Here is a 21,362-nt window from a genome sequence, read left to right as displayed (position 1 = left end):
ATTGCATATTGTCGTACACTATATACGACATCACCACCACAGTGAGCCTCCCAGCAGACACCTGTATTGGAATCCGGATATAGAGTCTATACAACCTCTAAGGGACTTCTCCGGGGAATTGAGGCATTTCGGTCATTTACTCCTACCAGCCCAAATTTAAAGCGGCCCTTCGAGATTTTCTCGAACGCTCGACTGGCCAATCGGGCTCTGTAGGTACTTATAGAAAGACATTCAATGTTCTTTATTATCCAGAAGAACATTTTCAGCATATAATTATTTTATGGGTATACAACTTTGAATATTAATAGCATAATCATTATTGTGAGAACAGAGAACAATATTGTCGTAGATTCTAATAATTTACTGTAATATAGTGGATATTTTTGGGGAGCGAAACCGGAAAAGTTTAATATTTAAATATATACCTACATTGACACTTGGGGAAAAAATATAATAAATACTGGACTAGTTATTTGTTATTATTATTGTAATAATGTATTAATGGTTAAAAAATAATGGTCTAGAATATCAATATGTGGAATATAATTTTTAAAAAGTGTGTACGAAGTTAAAATCACTATCGGATGGAACTATAACATTAACGAATAACGTATATGGCATAGATCAGCATCGCAAACCTGGATTTCGATCGAAACTAATCAAGCCCGTGTTCACCACAGAACTGAAACCGTCTGGACTTGCCGTCAGAACTTGAGCCATACGGGCTTGCCGTCGCTGCTACAGAACTGGAACAAGCCGAGAGGCCACATACCTGATTTATGAGAGGATTTAAATGGGTAAGTATTTTTTATAGGTGACTTACTAGTGGTTTCACTTCGGTACCAATGTCGGTAGTTTAGTAATAGTTATAGCTCAATACGAACAACAATTCTTTAATTTTTCTTTTTGTTTATCGGTTTAACTGGTGGTAGGACTTCTTCAACGATCGTAATAGGAGGGTGCACGGCTTTGGCCTTAACAGGTTTTTTCGAGCGCAACGCGTGGATTGCCGTTGGTGTGATGAATTCTACGTTGAAACTTGAAGTGGAGTCCCCGTCCTCATTGTCCTTCGTGTGGTCAGCTAACTTGAACACAACCGGTTCTTCCGTCTTATCCAATCGCCCATCATTCGTATTATTTAAAGTCACCGTGTATATGCCTCTGCGATTTTTATTCAACTTGAATACGGGAACCGCCTCCTCCACTTTCTTGATTTTCGGGGCTTTTGATCCTTTCTTAGATTTGCCTTTAGAGTTTGAAGAGGGATAACGTATCACTGCTCTTTCCTGTCTCGCTCTTTTCATTGTGGCCTTTTCAGTCTCCATGGCTTTTATCCTGTTCTGTTGTTCCTCCTCAATTCGTAATTTTTTCTTGTCTATTGTTTTTTTCCTCTCCTGTTATAAAAATAACGTTATTAATAACATACTTTATGTTTCCATGTACACGAGATACATCATTATGTATTGTTATTATTATTACTAGCTGTATTACCCGGCGTTGCCCGGAAAAAAATTGTGACCGTTCAACTCATTTGGGTCTAACACACTGTGCGAGCAATGTCTTTTAAGTGTATATTATATTATAGCCATTCCGACTGGCGTTGTCCGTGAGATAAGAGATTCGCTTGTGATTATGCGAGTAGTATATTATTAGGTAGGCAATCTAACTGCGATAGATCGCGGACCCCATGTGGTTTGTACGTAAGTGTTCAACTCTAAAGTATCAAAGTTATACCAAATTTGTCACTTTTACTTAATTCAACATACGACGGATTAATACAATCAAATTATACAATATCCTAACCTAACCAAACCGTACTAAAGTCCGATGAATAAAAAAAACCAAATATTCGTATACCTATAGATAAAGAAGGAAAATATAAAGGAAAATAAAAAAAAATTGCAAAAAATTGGTCTACCAAAATTGAGGTTTGATCTTAAGACATTCTGTACTAAAATACATTGAAGTTCCATTGCACCAAAAGGCATTAAAAATTAATATTATTATTATTAATACCAATAGCGACCATTTACAAACAAACATTTCTATCGTACATTTCAAATCCCTGTTATTTGAGTACCTCCCCGGGTCGGACCTCTAATTAACCCTTTTTAAATTAGCCTATCTTCTTCAAATGTCATCACAATCGGATGAACGGTTTAGGAATGCATAAAGGACACACACACACAAACATTATTTTTATATATTAGATATATAGATTATTACTGTGTAGGTCGGTCATAGTTAAAGAGACACGTAGATAATTTAATCAACCTAATTTAATTTATCATCTTATAATTTTTATTTTAAAATAATATTATCGAAATATTTTTACTTAGGCAAAATGTGTTTTATTTTTAATTACCTATTCAGTTTATGGATATATGCCAGTCAAAAAGAATTCATCACAATTTATTATATTTGACATGTAAATACAAAAAGGTTCGCTGTCCATAGTATGCACATTATATTATATTTTATTCGTAGATTAACACAGCCACGCAGGTAAGTACATATCTGAATATTTATAGACCAATTTAACAAAAATTAAAATATGTTTTCAAAATACAAAATGTTAAAAAGTATTGAAATTAAGCAGTGGCGTAGACAGGAATTTTCACTGAGAGATTATAATATATTCATAATTTTTAAGATAAATCACAAGGTAGTGTCCCCCCCCCCCCCCGCACTAATAATATATACAAAAAAGTGGGCAAGTGGGTAGGTATTAATCTGCTATACTGCAGTAGGTGTCTAGATAAGTAAATTTAGACATTCATTGACGTTAGTAACAAGACTAAAAAATTATTTTTCAATTTTCGTGTTAATTTTAGGTATCAAGTTATAAGTATATAAGGTTACTACTTTTTAAATTTCAATAAAATAAAAAAATCCCTATGAGATTTTGTTAATTTACGGGTGAATATCCATGGTCAGAATATAAACATTCTGTAAAAATTTAATTTATCTACGTTACGTTTTCTTTTTATTTAGTCACCAAATTACAAAATAAATTTTTTAGAAAACTAGTTTTGCATAAAAATCTCCGTTTTTTTTGTTCTTCCCGACATTTGATAAGTGTGTACTTACTGAGAATTTTTCATTTTTGGTAAACTTTTTTTATATTTTTAATAATACCAAAATACCAACTAGATTCACTTTCCTACCAGAAAATATACTGAAGTAGAAAATCTAAGCATTTTTACTGCTCCAAAAGGTGATGACGAAAAATAAAAGTTTAATATTATATATAATTGAATTCAAATTTAACACATCTATTACTGTGACGCCTTTAGACTCATAGATACCTACTGTAGATACAGCAGTGCGATACCCACTTGACCACATTTTGTTTAGTTTTCATTTGTAGAAATGTCATTAGTCATCTCTCAACTAGCCCAGCTTAAAAAGATTGATAAAACTGTAGGTAATTAAACATTTTAAACATTTTACAACCTTTATAACTTATATTATTTAACGTGTTTTTATGTGTAAACTAAAAACCATTTATTTTGTTCATTAGAAGTATTACCTACTATGTTTATGTGAGTACTACCTTTATGACCTACATTTTTGTATTGTTATTTTTTAAATGAACCCAGATTTGTGTACATAAAATAGGAACCAAAAATGTAATAGGTTTGTGGAAGAAGGTTCTGGTTCAAATTTTATAAATTTATAATAATCGATTAAAATGTATAACTTACGGCTTCCAAAAATTTATCATCAATCCAACCTTTATTATGTGGAATTGGCATCCAAAAATTAACACAATTTTTATGACCATAATTTATTCCACCTCTGTAATCCTCACCAAACGTGTACACATACTTCATGTTATTCATCCTGTTTTCTTCTTTTTTATTATTTAAGCTTACTAGTAATTTTCTTTCTGTACAACGTTTATTCTGTTTTTTAGATGTCTTCGATTTATTTTTAGAGTTTTGTTTCTGATTTATATTTTTAATGTTTTTCTGGTCAGGGTTTTTGGAACCAATATTTTTATTAGCAACTTTTATGTCGTTAGATTTCGTCATTTCTTTGTCTATTACATTGTGTTGTCTACTTTCGGGCCTAACAGGTTTTTTAATAGTTGGTTGTACTTTGGGTTCATTAACAATAATTGGTTCTTTTTCTTTTATAGCTGTATTTGCATCCTGATATGGGCCAATTTCATTAAAATCTCCTAATTGTGTGTACATGTATTCTTCATCCAATAGAAAATCATCTAAATTATCATCTTGGTAATCATTAGTAGGGTCCACCGGTAAACTATAAAAAATATCTTCAGGGAACATGAATTTTAATGTCTTAGATCCCTTGAGTATTTCTTCATCAGTTAATTCGAAAGTTTGTTTAAGTTGCTGCCACGTAGCGGTACAATTGCAATCGCATTGTTTATTATTTAATATTGGTTCTTCAAAGTTTAAATTTTCACAGTAATCATTGAAATTTGTATCAAACAGTGCTGTACTTGTGTCATTGGTATTTATATTGTCCAAACCCCATATAGTTAGTTGGTCATCAACATTCTTCTTATCGTTACAAAATTCATAAACGGAATTACTGAGAAATATTGGTTTCAAGTCAATATTATTATTGCTTACTAAACAATTTGGTTGGGATGAAGTATCGTTCATTTTATAGTATTATAAATATATAAATAATTTACTTGAAATTTTCCACTGTCAATTAAAAAAAATAAACTTAAAAACAAATATTTTAAATGACACAATTTATCATTGTAATATATCCATAGTGATCACCTAACCGTCGGGTAGGAACCATACTGTTCTAAACACATTATTTTAAGAACAATTTTTTCATAATGCATAGAAAATATTATACATAGTTACGTATTTTAGGTATACAAGTTATGCCTTTTTTTTTCATATTTAGTAGGTACCTACAGTTAATATAAGAAATACTTAGGTTACCTATGGGCAATGGGTATAAATTTCCATACAATTACATAAATGGAAACATTATAAAAATTAAAATCATTTGTTAAATTGTATGAATGTTTTTAACAAAAAAAGGATTTAAAAATTGTATTTCTTATTACGGTGGACAATGAGCGTGCAGGTGTAAGAAATTTAAATTAGAACCTGTCTATAATGTGTAGTGCTGCCAACTAGTTCCAGTTTGTTACCAGAAACCACCTTAAAGCTGAAAATAGAAACATTTTTGGTTTTCCAAAAGCCAGTGACGTATTTATGGTTATGGTTCACAGCTATAAAATAGTTCACAGGCCATAACTACACCACTGCCAAAATGTGATCGCCAGACACAAAAATCATAATTGTAAGACCCATGAAGCAACGGCATACTTAAACCTGCATTTTTTTGGGGGGGGAGGGGGGTTAATTTTTAAATTAGTTATTTAATGCCACGGGAAACTACCAACAAATTATAAAAAACCGCCAAAAATGGGATTTTATTTTCTAACGCTTTGTTTATTACCATAGAAACCAATAAAAAATTATAATATTATAATATTAATTCAACTTACAGGCTATAATAATTAATAACAACAATATAAAAATCCACTGACAAACCGTCTCCGCTTAGAATCATTTTTCTTAAACATTTAATTCACGTTTAATACAATCCATTATACATTGACCCACTTGTAACCTACTGTACAGCAGAGCGACATCAACTTACCAGCTTTTTTTATTCGCGTTATTATTTTTAATTTAACATGTCATATTGTCATAATTTAATGTATATTAAAGTCTGAAATTAACCAACTTCCTACTATAAATAAAAAAAAGAAATGTTAAAATATAATTTAGATATTTTTTAAGACATTAACTTTCAACTTTTTTAGAAAAAGGCTAAAATGCACTTTACCAACCCCCTCACGATTTTCAATTTTTTTTTTCAAATGACTTGTTTTTCCATGCTTAAAACGATGGTGTAAATTTTACTGGAAACTATTATTTTAGAAGTTATAGCCTTTCAAAGTTTGTAATTTTACGTATATGTGCTTGCGCGCAACGCTACTTGACAGCCACGCGCAGCGCCAATAACAAATTTTATTTTTATTTTTATATAGGTAACTATTAGCCTGTCATCTACCTGAAGATAATGGCTTTTTAAGAACATTATTTAGTTCTGAGGCCTACCCAAGGTGGTTTTACACAACAAATCGAGGGATATTTTTGATTTTTTGTTCAAGTGGCAACGCAGACATCACTTTTTTAATTTTTTTGCAACAGTTCAGCCGATGAAAAATGTAGCATAATGAGTATTTATGAGTTATATAATAATATAAACTGAAAACTTTGATTAGCTAAATTCGAAACTAATTCAAACTAATTTTTTAAAAAAAAAAAATTGAAAATCGTGAGGTTGGTAAAGTGCATTTGTTCCAGAAAAAATATCGATCACCTCACTACTTTGGATTGGTATTCCTCCAATCTCAAATTTCGGGGGGGGGGGGGGGGTTGTCCCCCATTAGTACGGCACTGCCATGAATACTAGAATAAGGAGACCAAACTATGCTTCTGATAAAGTCCCGAAATTAGTCACACGATTAAACAGCCACAGGCTGCGCTGCGTACGCTAAGGGTTGCTAACCCGCGTAGTATAAGGATTATTCATGTTTTTTGCAAAATATATCCATTATTTTAAATACATGACCCTTTTAAGATTGTATTATAGCTTGTACGATAACGCGTTTATACATATGCATGTATAATTCTTAAGAAATAAATTTGTGTAACGAATAACGATACATATCGGTATAAAATGATCGTTCAAGAAACACATATTGTGTATGGTGTATCGAATAGTATCGAGCTCAAACTTACCGTAAGCACATACTATATTATATAGGTATAAAATAACTAGATAGTGTTAACGGATTGTATAATTTGATCATTTACACATAAATAAAAAAAATATTTATGAAGTATACATATATTATGAAACATGTACCTGTCATAAATGTACATATCGTTCAACCTATAAAATCTAAAAGCGTCGTGGTTCAAAATAATGCACATATTCTCAAAAAATTTGAATAATTCCTATACTACTCGGGTTAAAGCTAACCCTAACGTAACGCAGCGCAGCCTGTGGCCGTTTAACCGTGCGACTCATTTCGGAATAGTTTTTCATGCGGGCGGCCATATAAGTTTGGTCTCGTTATTTTAGTCTTCACGGTAAAACCAATATATTTGTCGCTCTGCACATTATAAACTAAAATCTTAAAAAAGCAATTGTTTAAGTAGGTACCTACCTATAATAAATATATAACTAAAATTGGAATAATAATTTTGAAAATGTCATTGTGATAGAAAATATAATTATATAAATAATAAGTCAATAAGTGTAATATTACAAGTAGTTGCAATTAGGTAATATTTTTTTAATAAAGCAAGATAATTATGATCTGCTACCAAATTTGCTACTATGTATCACTCACAAAGTTTAAGATTGAATCAAATTAACTGATTCTAAAACTGTCTCGGTGCACCCTCGAAATATCCCTGGTTCAAAATGTCCTCCGTTAAAAATATCCCTGTTACAAATATCCTACGTTGAAAATATCGTATATACAAAATATCCCCAGTAATAGTATGCCTTAATTCATGTTTATATTTTTTTATTTTTCTAAAATAAATAATGTAAATAAATAAATAGTTTGCATCACACAAAAAAAACACGTCATTGTACAACTTATTGTTATCTATTATTCATCAATAACTTCAACATAATATTAGTATGGTTAGAGTCAAAACATTTTTCATTTTTAAGAAGTATTTTAGATAGTGATTACATAAAAATATGTAAATACACTACATTATTGCTCATATACATAAAATGTAAAAAAAAAACAATAATTGATTATATTCCTATGACCTATGTGAAATGAATAGACAAAATTCATTCACGTCCTAACTAACTTTAATTATGACATTATACCACAACTATTATGATTTTATATGATAATGTTTGCATATCAATTGTATCTTGATTTTATCAAACAATATTATTTAACCAAATACACTAAATTTTAATATAACAAACACAATTAAAATTTACTTTAACATCTGATCAACTAGGTAAGAAGTTACAGTCATAATATAATTTGTATACATCTCAACAATCACAATATTATGATTTTTATATAAATAATAAATGTGTATCAATGTACTATTAGGTATACTATTAAAACAAAATTAATTTATAACCAACCATAATTTTAAACTAAGTCAAGTACATATCTTACATACCTATGGTACTAGGATCGCATACATAAATTGTATAATATAATATCTAATACCTAACTTAGTTAATAGTAATATATTATATAAGGTCTACAAATTAAATCTTTAGGTATAAAATAATTTAAAGAACAACATACAATTTAAAAATTGTATTATTATTAAATATCTACAGTGACAATCACTTAATAGTAATGTGTTGGGTTGGTTAAACACTAAACACCTACAATAACATAAACTGTTTAATACATTTGAAGAAAGTTAAAAACAAATTTTCATCCGGATTATTATTGTTATTATTTATATCAAATCATAGTAATAAGAATAAGTACATGTAACACGAGTATTATTGTATTAATTAAATTTAAAAATAGGACTAATAAATGTATTATTTTATATTAATCAAAATAAAAATGAAATTAATATCACAATACACATATTTATTACTATACATATAGATATAAAAGTATTTCTTGAGTTTTTGGCAATAGATTACAAATATATGTAATTAATTGGTAATCAGAAAATAATCAAAATGAAATATTAGCAGACACTGGACAGCTACATCTATGCAAATGATTATTATTATTTTTATTTCAAAGCTACATTTTAATGATAGCGTGAAAAATTTAATTTGAGCAGTTGTTTATATTACCTAAAATGTATTACAAGACTACACATTTCACTCAGAATCTAAAATCAAAAAAACATTATTAGCTCATAATAAACTAGAAAAAACCTAATTAAATATTAAATTCAAAGTAAATGTTTGATTAATGGCACTATTCATTGAGTGAAAATGAATATGAAAACACTATTTGACCATAAAGAAAATCTTGTGATTTAGGAGTACTTAAGTTATATAAACTTGTATGGTTAAACTCTGATATTGTAAAAGTAAAAAGTGTATTTTAACCAATTATGTATATTATATATTGATAAATTGACATGATCCACATAAATTGTCCTATAATTCTAACATTAAAGAATATCATAATTTATCACCAAACATTAATTTCAGGCACAGTTTCTTATTAAAGCCCCTGCAAACCCAATCAATTTTTCATCAAAATCATTTAACACCTGATAAACATAGGTACTTGTACTTCCTAGGGTTCGATTTAAAAAATATAATGATTGGTGCTTAATTGATACAAAAATAGTTTATTTATAAATTAAAATGAAATTTCATTTTTAAAATCCAATCAGAAGAATAACCTATGTAATATGTTGTTTGTCAGGAGTATATCTATGGTTGATTTGATACATTTATTTAGAATATATTATATATATGTTTAAATTACATGGACATGAAAATGTACAGGCATATTTTGTATGATGTGGGTCATCTTTGGGAAGGGTACACATACGGGCATAATTAATTTAGATGAATGACCCCAAATTTACATGAGTAACATACATCAATTGGGCAAGAAATAAACAAAAAGTTCAGTCAAATTCTTATTTAAGAGGATGTCAGCAAACTATTTGTTTTAACTTTTCTTGCTCTTATATAGACTTGCAACAGTGCAAATTTTAATTCAGCAGAACCAATTTAGTATTGTTAGCTTTTATATTAAAGCAAACTGACCAAAAATTGTACACAGTATTATCAAACTTAAACTTAAGAACATTATCTGTGATTGTACGTTGACTTATTACAATATCTCAATTTTCTGCAATATATTTTTAATAATTGATACCACATGATATCTTTACTTACGTAAATGTATTCAAGAAACATTTTTAACTGTGCTAATAAAAATGAAAATTAGATGTATATTACCCCTTAAAATTATGCATTTGCAAGTACTTTTAATAATCACTGTACAAAAATAAACAAATAAATACATTTTTTTTAATTTTGTCATCTCTAGGTTTTTTTCACGAATTCCTATCAGTCAATAAAAAAATACAAACAAAATTCCAGTCTCTTATTGTAGACATGTCCAGTTTTAAGCACTAAAATAATACTATCAAGATATACGTTTATGCCTGATTTGAATAAGCGCCAACCACTATAAATTAATACCGAACTCAAAATGAATCTTTTCTACACATTCAAGACTAAGACCATTAAAAATCTAACCAATCATTTTAGTTGTTCTAAATAACTAAATCTCTAATGTATGAGATGCTTCTATCCAAAAAGAATATTCATTCTTCATTAATTGTGAGTAATTAACTCAGTGTTATGAATGTATTCACTATTTTATTTAGTAATGCAGTTTTGATTACGAAGACGCCTTGATACACGAGCAGATGATGCCACAGTAGCTAATGCATAAGATGGTTTGGTTTCGTCCGTTATTCTATGCAAATAAATAAATACATATTAAATGTTTATAATGAAATTCACCTATATATAGTGTGTTCCAAAATTGGATCATGACATTAAATTAATGTAAGTTAAAAATGTTGATATCACAATTTTTTAATGTTTTTTAAAAATCTCAATTAAAATGAATATTTTTTGACAAATAGCAGTAGTAAATATTAAATTATAATAAAAATACCGATATCTTCAATTTTTACAAATAATATACCTGCATAGTAAATTCAATGTGTGCATTGCTTTAAAATGTAATACCAAAACATTTACAACTGTACTGGGTGAGCTATTTAACATACGGTACTTAATATTTCAAGAACTATTAACATATTTGAAAACATTTATTTCTCTTTTTTATCGTAATAATTTATTTATTTTTATGTTCTATCACAACATATATTTTAATTCTCTATTTCTGCTTTTTTTAGTATTTAGTATAGATATAGTATTTTGGATGAGTATTTTATGAGGTTAGAGTATACAAAATGTTGATGAGTGGAGGGGAGTGCTAAAGAGGTATCCTGCAGAATGTTGGTCATTTCTCAAAACTTTAAAGTTTAATAATGACTTATAATTAATTAACTACTTGTCCAAAATTTAATTTATATAGATCAAAGTACTCGTATTCTACTTCAGATTATGAAATAAAAAAATATGTTAACGTTCAAAAGAGTAACATTGATTTTTCAAAAACTAATGTACCACAACTATCATAATTTTGTGCTCAAAGACAAAAAAAAATATAATTTCTCAACTCAAAATTACGAATTAATTCCACTTTTAAAACACAATATACATTATTTTTAAAACCAATAATAAAACAAGTAATTACGCTGTTTCTGATGTATTTGTTGTTTTGGTGCTAGCTTTACATACAGTTATTGGTTTTGTATTTTTTTTTCCGATTATAGAAGCCTTTAAATTACTTTTTGTGATACTAATTGTAGTTGGAGCAGTATTATTTTTTTTCACCAGATTATTCATACTTATTCCAATAGATGCATTTGTAACTCGACGAATATTTTTTAATGCTGAAAATGTACTCTTAGGCTTAGGGTCCTCTGTTTTTGAGGCTGATCTCTTTTGTCTTAAGTTTGGTACATAGACATCACTTTGGATATTAGGAAGGACATGACTGTTTGTCTTTAATTTATTTTTTAAGACAGATGACAGTCTGTTTTGGTTGTACTGTAAGTAATTAAATAGAATTAAAAATTATTTTACACAAACTAACTCAATAGATTACCTCTTCAGATTCTTCATATTCTATTTCACTATCTCCACTACAACTGCTGGTGAATTGTTCCTCATTACTGATGTATAAATTAGGTGGTGGATCTACATACTCATATGCCTTAGCACTGGAGGTATGCCGTTTAACACTGTACACCCCATTTGTAAACCGTTTATATTTATTACCAGCATTTTTTTGGTTTTCTCGCCATTGTTTACCAAGAGTTATTAAATAATCTTCTTTACTGTGTAATAAATATTATATTTAAATTAAAATACTGATGATATGAGTGAAAGTTTAACAAACTAAATTTTTATTTTTCAACTTATAGGTAGTTTTAATTTGAACGTAGATTCTTACTTAATTAGCCATTGTTGCTGCACACCAATTACTGAACCAGGTCGACATATACGAGTCCATGCTATAGCTTCTACTGCCGTAAATGACCAATGCTTCACAATATATGAAGCCACTAAACAACCAGTTCTTCCCAATCCAGCTAAAGATTATAGTAAACAAATATCTAAGAGAGTAAGTATCAGGTCATGGTTTACTTTACCTTTACAGTGTACAGCCACAGCACCTGAATATTTAGCCACATTAGCTTCACTATTTATAATTATATTTGGAGTGATTTCATTTAGTTCACTTTTTTCATTATTTGTACATTCAACTTCACAATTATCATCAATATATTGCTCACAAAGACGCAAAAAATATTTAAGAATAGCATCTGAAGGTGGTGTACCATCGGTAAAAATCAAATCCGTGTGTTGAATATTAGCTACTGTTACAAAGGTACGTTTAGCATCATAAGTCTTTTTACTGTTTAATCTAACTACATGCTTGACATTGTTTTCTTTGAAATAGGGGTAATAGTAAGCTGGAGAATGTATCTGATAGCCAGCTATAAATATAAATATCAAACAATAATTTATAATTATTAACAGATAATTTAAATAAATAAAAATTATAATATTATGTGTAATTACATTTGTCAATATAATCTCGAGAATGTGGTGATGAAAATGCCAATAAGGTAGCAGGTACAATCCAATTAATATCACCATACTTCACAGTCTAAAAAAAACAAACATTTTACAGTTCTAAATAAATAATAATTTTAAATTTCTACTAGCCTCATATTTTTCATATTCATCCAAATCAAAGTCACTCATATCAAAAAATCCATACCATTTTGCTTTGTATAAGGCATTAACACATTCTTCAACTGACACTGAATAGTCTGATTGCAACAAACATGATGCGTCTCTAATAGTGTTAACAAATTAATAAATTATGCAACATTCAAGTTTTTTTTAACCTTATATTTACCTAAATGGTATATATTTATGTTGATATTGTTTTGATAGTATATTATATGTTTGGTGTGCTGTCCAATTATTTTCAATTATCTATGACATTAATATGAATGTAAAAAATCTATAATTTGTTAGTAAGTTTATATACGTAAACTGACCAAATATGCACAAATAAGAAAAGCTGCATTTGACCTTTTCTTTTGATCACCAATATGAGCACAGTGAATAACTCTCTTATATACCTAAAAATTAATTAAAAAAATAATTAGACAAAATTAAATTGCAATATGGATAATACAGCAAGTAAAAATTAATTATGAATGATAGGTTAGTTTTATAAATGTTTACACCAATAATTTAAAAGAAAAATGTAAGACCATAATATTTATTTATTTATCTTGATTTAGTCAAAAATGTATCAATTATAGTATATTAATTTCAGTATAATAAATAAAAACAAAATATTTTAAAGTTATGTTATAACTGTGTATTTATAGTTATTTCATTATTTTTTAATATCATGAACTCATTAAATGGAAACATTGTTAGAAACACATTTAATATTGTACTTAATTTTAAAATAGGTTAAATTTATTTTTAATAGATCATTATTGGCATTAATAATATACTTAAAATGTAAAGTAAGTAAATGGTAAAAATGTAATTTATTTTGTAAACTAATTGTATAATGATAACTGACAAGAAAGTAATCCTTTCAATTCTAAAATATATTAACTAATAATGGTTATTAAAATGAAATAGTAAAATCATAATTTAAAAAACGAAGAATAATAACTTAAGGTTACATAATAATTAATAATTACATTTTTAAAATTTATAAACACAGAATTGAAGTGCTTGATTAATTAAATAAATATAAATTTATGATACCCAGTATATATCAAGTATATGTATTAACACTTAATTAATAAAGATAGGTTTAATTTTTATAAAATATTGTTAAGAGCCACATCGTCTATATAATTAAGTTCTTAATTTAAATTGATTTGTGGTATTTACATTTTTTATGAATAATGATTATAAGATTTAAAACATTATTTAAACATTATGAGTGTTATACTATAATATTTTTAGAATCATTTAAATTTAAAATTATCACAAGTAAATATTGAAATGACTGAAACAATATTTCATTCTTTATAATGTAATTATTTGTTTTTCATCTTTAAAAAAACTTAAATAAAATGGTCAACAATTATGCACTCAAATACAGTCAACTCACGATATAACGAATTTCAAGGGACTGAGAAAAAAGTTCGGTATATCGAAAGTTCGTTACACCGAAATTCGTTATATCAAAAGCATATATATCAACAAAATTCGTTTAAACGAGACTTAAAAGAAAATAAATCTAGGTTTTATTAGATTTGTATAATTACATAGATACATATTACCTAGATATTATCACATATTTTATTAGATACATACATATTATTTATTAATTAATTACAATTTATTTTTAGTTTATTACATATATAGACATATTTTTTTTTTTTAAATCGGTTATTTTTTTTTGTTTGTCGTTACTTGCGCTTATGCGGTCAATAATGTTCTCCAAATTTGACACAACAACGAAACTAAACTAAAACGTTAACGACATAACGTAGAGGTTACAATAACGTTGTAGAGTCATTTATTTTATCGCATGATAATCGCTGAAATAAACTCCGTTATAGCTTAATTTATATTGACGTGTATCTTATAAGCAACGACATGAACATTATCTTATCGCATAATAAATAATAATAGCCGAAACAAACTCGTATAATTTGTAACATCAATCTCCAAAATTATAACAATTTGTTACATTGCGAGAACTTTTGCCTAAAAAATCTTCGTTATATAGAGGGGACCAAAAATACATTTAATTTTTCGTTATATCACGAGATTTTCAATGGAACGACAGTTGTATTCGTTATACCGAGATTTTCGTTATATCGAACTTCGTTATACCGCGAGTTGACTGTATAAATAAACTTGCTGTATTACTTGACTGTTTGGGAAAAAATGTACACTCCTAAAATACAGTGTTACGTATATTGATGTATCTCGATAATAAATAAAGACAAAGAGACAATACATCATTATAGTAATGTAAGAGTTGAAACTAAATTTTTTCGTTAACGCAATTTATATAATTCAGCTAGTTGTGGTATAAAAATAAAGTAATTGGTGTTTTCCAAACAACTCTCATGTGTTTAATATTAAAACTATTTGTGTAACAAAATTTATATTAATTTGTAGTTTATAATTTCGGCCAGTCCTTATTTATGACAGAGTGTGTAAACGATTATATAATCTGTGCATGTACATATCTTGCAAACAACAGAAATTAAAGGTACCTATATTTCAAACATAAAAACGGATCACAGTAATAATTTTAGAAACTAATTAAAGTCTCTCCAAAATATTTACTCACGAGCCGCTACTGTTTGATATTCATAATTTTTGCATTGAAATCCTCAGGCAAATATTTTGATAGGTTAAAAATGTATAAGTACTTAATTACGGCCATTCAAAAACGTAAATATTTTTAAAATTAAAACAATGAAAAATATGGAAAATTTTGTTATAGGATGAGAAACAATGTTATTGCAGAATATAATGCAAGCAAATATTTTCAAAATGATAATGTTTTATGAGATAATGAGTGTTTACTGTTGAACAAATCACCCTGTGATGTCAGTTATGTATTTTTAGTCCAATATTAATTAAATATAATTTTAAACAACTAACATTAAGTATTGGTTTATTTGTCTACAATTTTCAAAGTATTAAATTATAAATATTCAGTTTTTGTATTATAAAATAACTCAACAATTTAACAATAATACATTGTGATGAAAATGAAGAAAAAATCATAGAAATAATTTTACCAACATAGTAAAATATGTCCATCCACACAATATTGTATAGCCGTATAGGTATATATATATTTTTTTAATTTTTTTAATTTTGAATTAATACAAAATAGTAAAAATTGTAGGAACTTAAAAATTATTATAACTTATTTTAAACTTATAACTTTTTTTTGAAACTAGTTAGTACCTATAATATTGAATATAAAATAATAATATAAATATCATATATTTTATTTTTCATTAAAAAAAGTATTACTCACTTTAAATTTGTCCCGTACTATACCAATATAACGATATATCATTGCTAAATTTAAAGGACCAAAGTCGCTATAAAAACCGTCATACACCAAATGGTCATCAACATTTAAATAAAATACATCATTATCTTTTAATGAATTTTTCCAATCCTTAAAATTCTGAAGCGTTGTGGGACCCTTATGATTAGATAATACCATGAAATATAGCCGATCTGTAAATGAAAAATCGGTCAGATTAAAATGTTTTGGCAAAGATAAATTTAAACTTACTTTCAATAAATTCTGATAGTTCAGCTACTTCCAATCTATTAGCGTTATCACTAACCATCAGATTATTGAATTCAGCTGACATTTTCTAGTCGGTTATTTTTCCGTTAAACTGAGTGGTACCTACTAATATGTAGCTATAATACAAGTACTGATGATGAAGATGTTTGGTGTTCCGCCATCCATCCTACACTGCTAATTTAACGAAAGCCCACTCATAACAAATTATGATTAAACACCTACACCAATAATATACAACTTTCTGGGTCGGTCATATGTCCGCCTACTTACTCTTATTAACGTAGGTGTGCCTTCCGGATTCTATAATTTGTATTCTGAAAGGTCAAAAAAAAAAACAAATAAATTGATTAAAAAAAAAAATTAAAAAAAGATTAAAAACAAGCAGATGGATAGTCAATTTATGGGCATTACAACTACCTACCTTTATTATGCATGCTTCTATACTTTGTATACTATTTCAGTTTGTATTGCTTATGTTTACATGCAATAACAATTTATGTCGACACATTTCAACCGGTAGCTCGTAAAATAATATTTTTGGTAGGTACACAGTAATTGACCCGACATTAGTATATTAATTATTACACACTGGTTACCAATTACTTCTGCCACTACACCGACTGTTGAACACTTCATACGATAAAATAATATAATACATCAAATAGGTAGTAGGTAGTAATAATTAATTGCATTGTGTCTGTGTTGTGTTATTAAATTCTGCGTTTTTATTTCTATTTTCAATTTACATACCTAACTAGATGATGTATGTACATATTGTCATGCTACATCAACATCTTGTTATTATACACATGTTCTACTAGCTGATAACAAAATGCAGGGTTCCCAAACACGTCTGAAACGGGCGTTACCATGGGCAGCCGTCAAATAGCGAATACGCCGGCCTATTCCGACTTTTAAAATTAATTTTTGATAGGTACTTAAAAATCGGCGGCAATTTATAAATTAGTTCCTATGTTAACTTGGGTATTGACAGAAACAATCGCGTTCAATCAACACGTAGGTAGTTGGCTCGCAAAAATGTTAAATTAATTAAGATTTTTATTATAATAATACATTACTTACCTACGATTCTTTAATAATGTAGTAGGTAAGATTAAAAACAACTATTACCTAAAAAATTAGCATTGCTCAAACTTGTTTGATCATTAAAATATGAACTTTATTGGACATTTGTTCTGTATGACTGTACGTGTGAAATGTATTGTTGAGCTATCGTATATAGCCATATAGGTAGTAAAAAAACTGGAAGCTATTAAAAATAAATCTATATACTTTCGTCTATCCATCAAATTTGATACACCATACATGTATAGTGTTAATAACAGTTATTATAATTTAAACAATACATTTTTTTACTTAATAATATATAGGTACACTGTATAATAAACCATAGAAACCCGATTCAATTGTTTGACTGTTTTAATCACGATCTATATTATGTAAAGAGTAAACATTATTAAATAAATAGTTTATGGTTATATTTTATATAGAACCAATGTATTAATAGAGCTGGGATATTTATGAATTGCCATTTTTTACTAATGTTTGAAAGCGAAGCTCTGTAAATGGAAAAAGTGTGTTTTAGGTGATTCTGATTATTTTAATGATATTTTTACTTTGCATATTTTACATAACCATTTATTGTACCTATAGGAATAGGTGCCAGATAATGGTCAGATAAACAATAGTGTCGTACGTGATTTAGATATGCAATTATCGTCGACCACCGATTTCATATCTACAAATTATTAAAGTGCCAATAACAATATTTCTATTTTACAGTGTTTAATTTTTATTAGATGTCTGAAAATAAATCACCATTGTACAATGAAGATTAATTGTATGAAAAAAATTTTTTGCATTTTTTAGGGGAGCATTAAAATCTCAGCTTTAGTCCCTAATTGTGCTATAAACATCGAGAGTAGGAGTCGGTAAATTGCGAACCTAAATGTAAGATGCGGCTCGAGTAGGTACTTTTAAAAATACGTAAATAGCGTCTGGATTTATTTGAAATGTACGTGAATTGCTGCCTGGGATATTCCAATTTCCGGTCGGGTGCAGTGGCGCACTCATTCATTTTAAACCGCCTAAAATGAGTAAAAATTTATCCAGAAAATTAATATTATTACTTAAGTAAGTAGGTACTAGGTATTTACACACGTACCAGTTACGTATTACTTAGGTATAATTATGCATTATTACAATATTGTATTACTCTATACCCAGGTTACTAATATGTCTGCATCCGCTGTATGCCTGAAACGAATTTCTATGACAGTGTAATAATTATATGTGATTATTTATCTTTAGTCGAATCTAAAATTATCTCAAAACACAAAATTCCGGATTACAGAGTATTTTCCCTACATTATAAAACACGGCTCTTTAAATCGCTTATTATAATCTACCAGTATCTAGCAGTATCTAGAAGAAAACCATTAAACATTTTCAAAAGTCGATTGAGAGCAACAATTTCTCATGACCATATAAAACAATTGATGATTATTTCCCATGAGTCTGATATGGATGCAAATCAGGTTATATAAGATAAATTTGCGAGTACTACATATTATTATGCACTATCGTCCATCGGACATTTAACCTAATTTTGGATATACTTTATTGTAACATGAAATATTGAATTTCAATTTTTTTTTGTGAGTCAAATATCTCAAAATAATGTTTCTAACGGGTGATTCTATTATGTGAGTAGTTTATGAGTTATAAGTATTTAAAGTTTAGACAAGCGGAGTAGTAGACAAACATTTTGCGGGGTAACCCCGTACCACTCCACTCCATTCATCAAAATTTAAATACTTATAACTCATAAACTACTCACCCAAAATTCGATTTGTATGTATAAAAATACTTAGAAAAATATTCTGCTTTGGAATATAAAATTAAAACCCTATGTTGTCATTCAAAAAAGTAAAAACTTAAAAAAATTTAAGGATAAAAAATATTGAAAAATATAATTTTTTATTATAAATGTTGTTTTATAAGCAACTTGAAACTAAGTAAAAAAATATTTTCAAAAAAATTAACACTGAAAAATTGAGTGTTGTTTGATAAAATAATCACCCGGTATATTTATGTACTAACATTTATACTTGTACTAGCTGTATTTACCGATTATAACGTGCTTTTTGACCCAACAAATAAAATTGTATTGATATTTATAGAAAAAAAACTTTAAAAAAATAAAATTTGAAATTGTCCGTAAACAGCTCAAAACGAATTAAAATATTTTCAATATTTTATGGTGTAGAGAAAATGAAAATGTATACATTCAGTGAAATTTTCATTTATTTACACTTATTTGTTTAATTGTTTTTTAATTACAAGAAAACAAGAAAATCGCTACTTGAGAAATCGAGTGAATATCAAATCTTGTAAAAATATGAATTTCAAACGCTCATAAAAATTTAATTTGACTTTATTGTAGACATTTGTTTTTGAGTAAGGTGACAAATTTATGAGGAATCTTGTATTACATTTTCAAATCTTAGATTTAAAGAGAAAATTTTCTAAATGAAAATAATTTGCAAATTTTTGTCATTTTTACGTATTTTGTCAATATTTGAACTATAAATGCTTACAAAAAAAAATTGAGACTAGATTTTAAATTTTTTTTATCTGCCTTTGTAACAATATACTAGAAGCCTTCTATTAAATTTTCAAGCTTTTTTAATCAACGAATAAAATTTTATTGATATTTATAAAAAAAAAAAAAAACAAAAAAAATGGAAGCAGTAAATATCCGTTAACAGCTCAAAATATTTGGAAAATGTTATGGTGTATAGAAAATGCTAAAATAAACATTCAATCAAAATTTCATATTTTCATGTACCTACAATTTGAATTCAATGATATAATATCATTGTATAAAAAAACGATCCTGAGCGAAAACGGTCAGTCAGCCTATGATACTACCAAGTATATTTGATGATATTATTGTGAATAAAGTAATTTATATATAACCTATTTACGTGGAGCCTTGTTTTAAATTTTCAATCCTTAGTCATAAAAGTTAAAAATTTTATACATTTTTAACTACAAAATAATTAATAAATTATAAATTTGATAAATGTTATCAACATTTGAACTTTAAATGCTTATAAAAAGCTTTTTTACCCAACAAATAAAGGTTTATTGACGTTCATAGAAAAAAGACTGAATAAAAATTGAAAACAGAAAATATTCCTAAACAGTTCAAAACAAATCAAAATATTTTTAAAATTGTATTGTGTATGGAAAATGCAAATATAAATAACGAGTGAAAATTTCATGTGTTCATTTGTTTTAGAGTTACACCAAAAATCAAAATTGATTTTCTCAAAAACAGATTTTGCGTAAAAATTCCCGTTTTTCCTTAATTTTTCAGGGTGCTTTTGAAAACTTCTGGAAATTTTTTTCTTTTGACCACTCAAAGTACCAACTAGATTCACTTTCCTATCAGAAAAGATACTGTTGAAGAAAATCTAAGCATTTTTACTGTCCTAAAAGGTGATGACAGACACAAAACCAGATATCAATGGATGGGAATTCGTAATTTTCAAATGTAAGCTATGAAATAAAAGTTTTTATGAGTTACTTAAAAATTCTAATTTAAAACAATTATAAAAAGTATTGTGGTTTCACGATCAACTTTTTTTTAAAAATTAAATTATAAATAACTTGTGGAACCTTGAATGCATTTTCAAGATATTTGATCTAGCAAAACATTAGACAATAATTAATAAAAATCGAAAATGTCTTATCGCTTTAAAAGTCACATTTTTTTAAAACT

The 21,362-nt window shown here is 27.6% G+C and overlaps 2 protein-coding genes across 4 annotated transcripts; both read right to left on the bottom strand.

Annotated features, from left to right (window-relative positions):
- Positions 1-860: 860 nt before the first annotated feature.
- On the bottom strand, positions 861-4,640 carry LOC132933911 (uncharacterized). The gene is made up of 2 exons (XM_061000184.1): positions 3,708-4,640; positions 861-1,394 (listed from the first exon to the last, which is right to left on the bottom strand). Exons 1-2 carry the CDS (start codon positions 4,638-4,640, stop codon positions 894-896), a joined length of 1,434 nt encoding a protein of 477 aa, XP_060856167.1. The 3' UTR covers positions 861-893.
- A 3,040-nt stretch (positions 4,641-7,680) lies between these two features.
- On the bottom strand, positions 7,681-17,550 carry LOC132934954 (dual specificity protein phosphatase CDC14C-like). 3 transcript variants are annotated; one of them, XM_061001393.1, is made up of 13 exons: positions 16,974-17,550; positions 16,823-16,866; positions 16,535-16,745; positions 16,268-16,476; positions 13,284-13,367; positions 13,139-13,218; positions 12,943-13,075; positions 12,796-12,883; positions 12,363-12,710; positions 12,164-12,302; positions 11,816-12,047; positions 11,402-11,757; positions 7,681-10,549 (listed from the first exon to the last, which is right to left on the bottom strand). In XM_061001393.1, the coding sequence occupies exons 3-13, from the start codon at positions 16,614-16,616 to the stop codon at positions 10,450-10,452; spliced, it is 1,851 nt and encodes a 616-aa protein (XP_060857376.1). In that variant the 5' UTR covers positions 16,617-16,745; positions 16,823-16,866; positions 16,974-17,550; the 3' UTR covers positions 7,681-10,449. The 3 variants fall into 3 exon arrangements, with proteins under 3 accessions (XP_060857376.1, XP_060857374.1, XP_060857375.1); XM_061001391.1 differs by having other exon boundaries at positions 16,535-16,726; XM_061001392.1 differs by having other exon boundaries at positions 16,535-16,723.
- Between the last annotated feature and the right edge of the window lie 3,812 nt (positions 17,551-21,362).

Source organism: Metopolophium dirhodum, chromosome 1 (assembly GCF_019925205.1).
Source record: "Metopolophium dirhodum isolate CAU chromosome 1, ASM1992520v1, whole genome shotgun sequence".
NCBI classification, from domain to species: Eukaryota; Metazoa; Arthropoda; class Insecta; order Hemiptera; family Aphididae; genus Metopolophium; species Metopolophium dirhodum.
Note: the sequence above shows the minus strand (reverse complement) of the source record. Positions and strands in the feature narration are given on the sequence as shown.

Bases quoted from the DNA above. Each gene is read 5' to 3' on its own strand.
- LOC132933911 (XM_061000184.1), bottom strand. From the start codon at position 4,640: ATGAACGATACTTCATCCCAACCAAATTGTTTAGTAAGCAATAATAAT. The intron at 1,395-3,707 runs GTAAGTTATACA...TTTTTATAACAG, and splicing joins ATGATAAATTTTTGGAAGCC to GAGAGGAAAAAAACAATAGA.
- LOC132934954 (XM_061001393.1), bottom strand. From the start codon at position 16,616: ATGTCAGCTGAATTCAATAATCTGATGGTTAGTGATAACGCTAATAGA. The intron at 13,076-13,138 runs GTAAATATAAGG...TAACACTATTAG, and splicing joins CATAAATATATACCATTTAG to AGACGCATCATGTTTGTTGC. The intron at 10,550-11,401 runs GTAATTACTTGT...TTATTTGCATAG, and splicing joins ACAAATACATCAGAAACAGC to AATAACGGACGAAACCAAAC.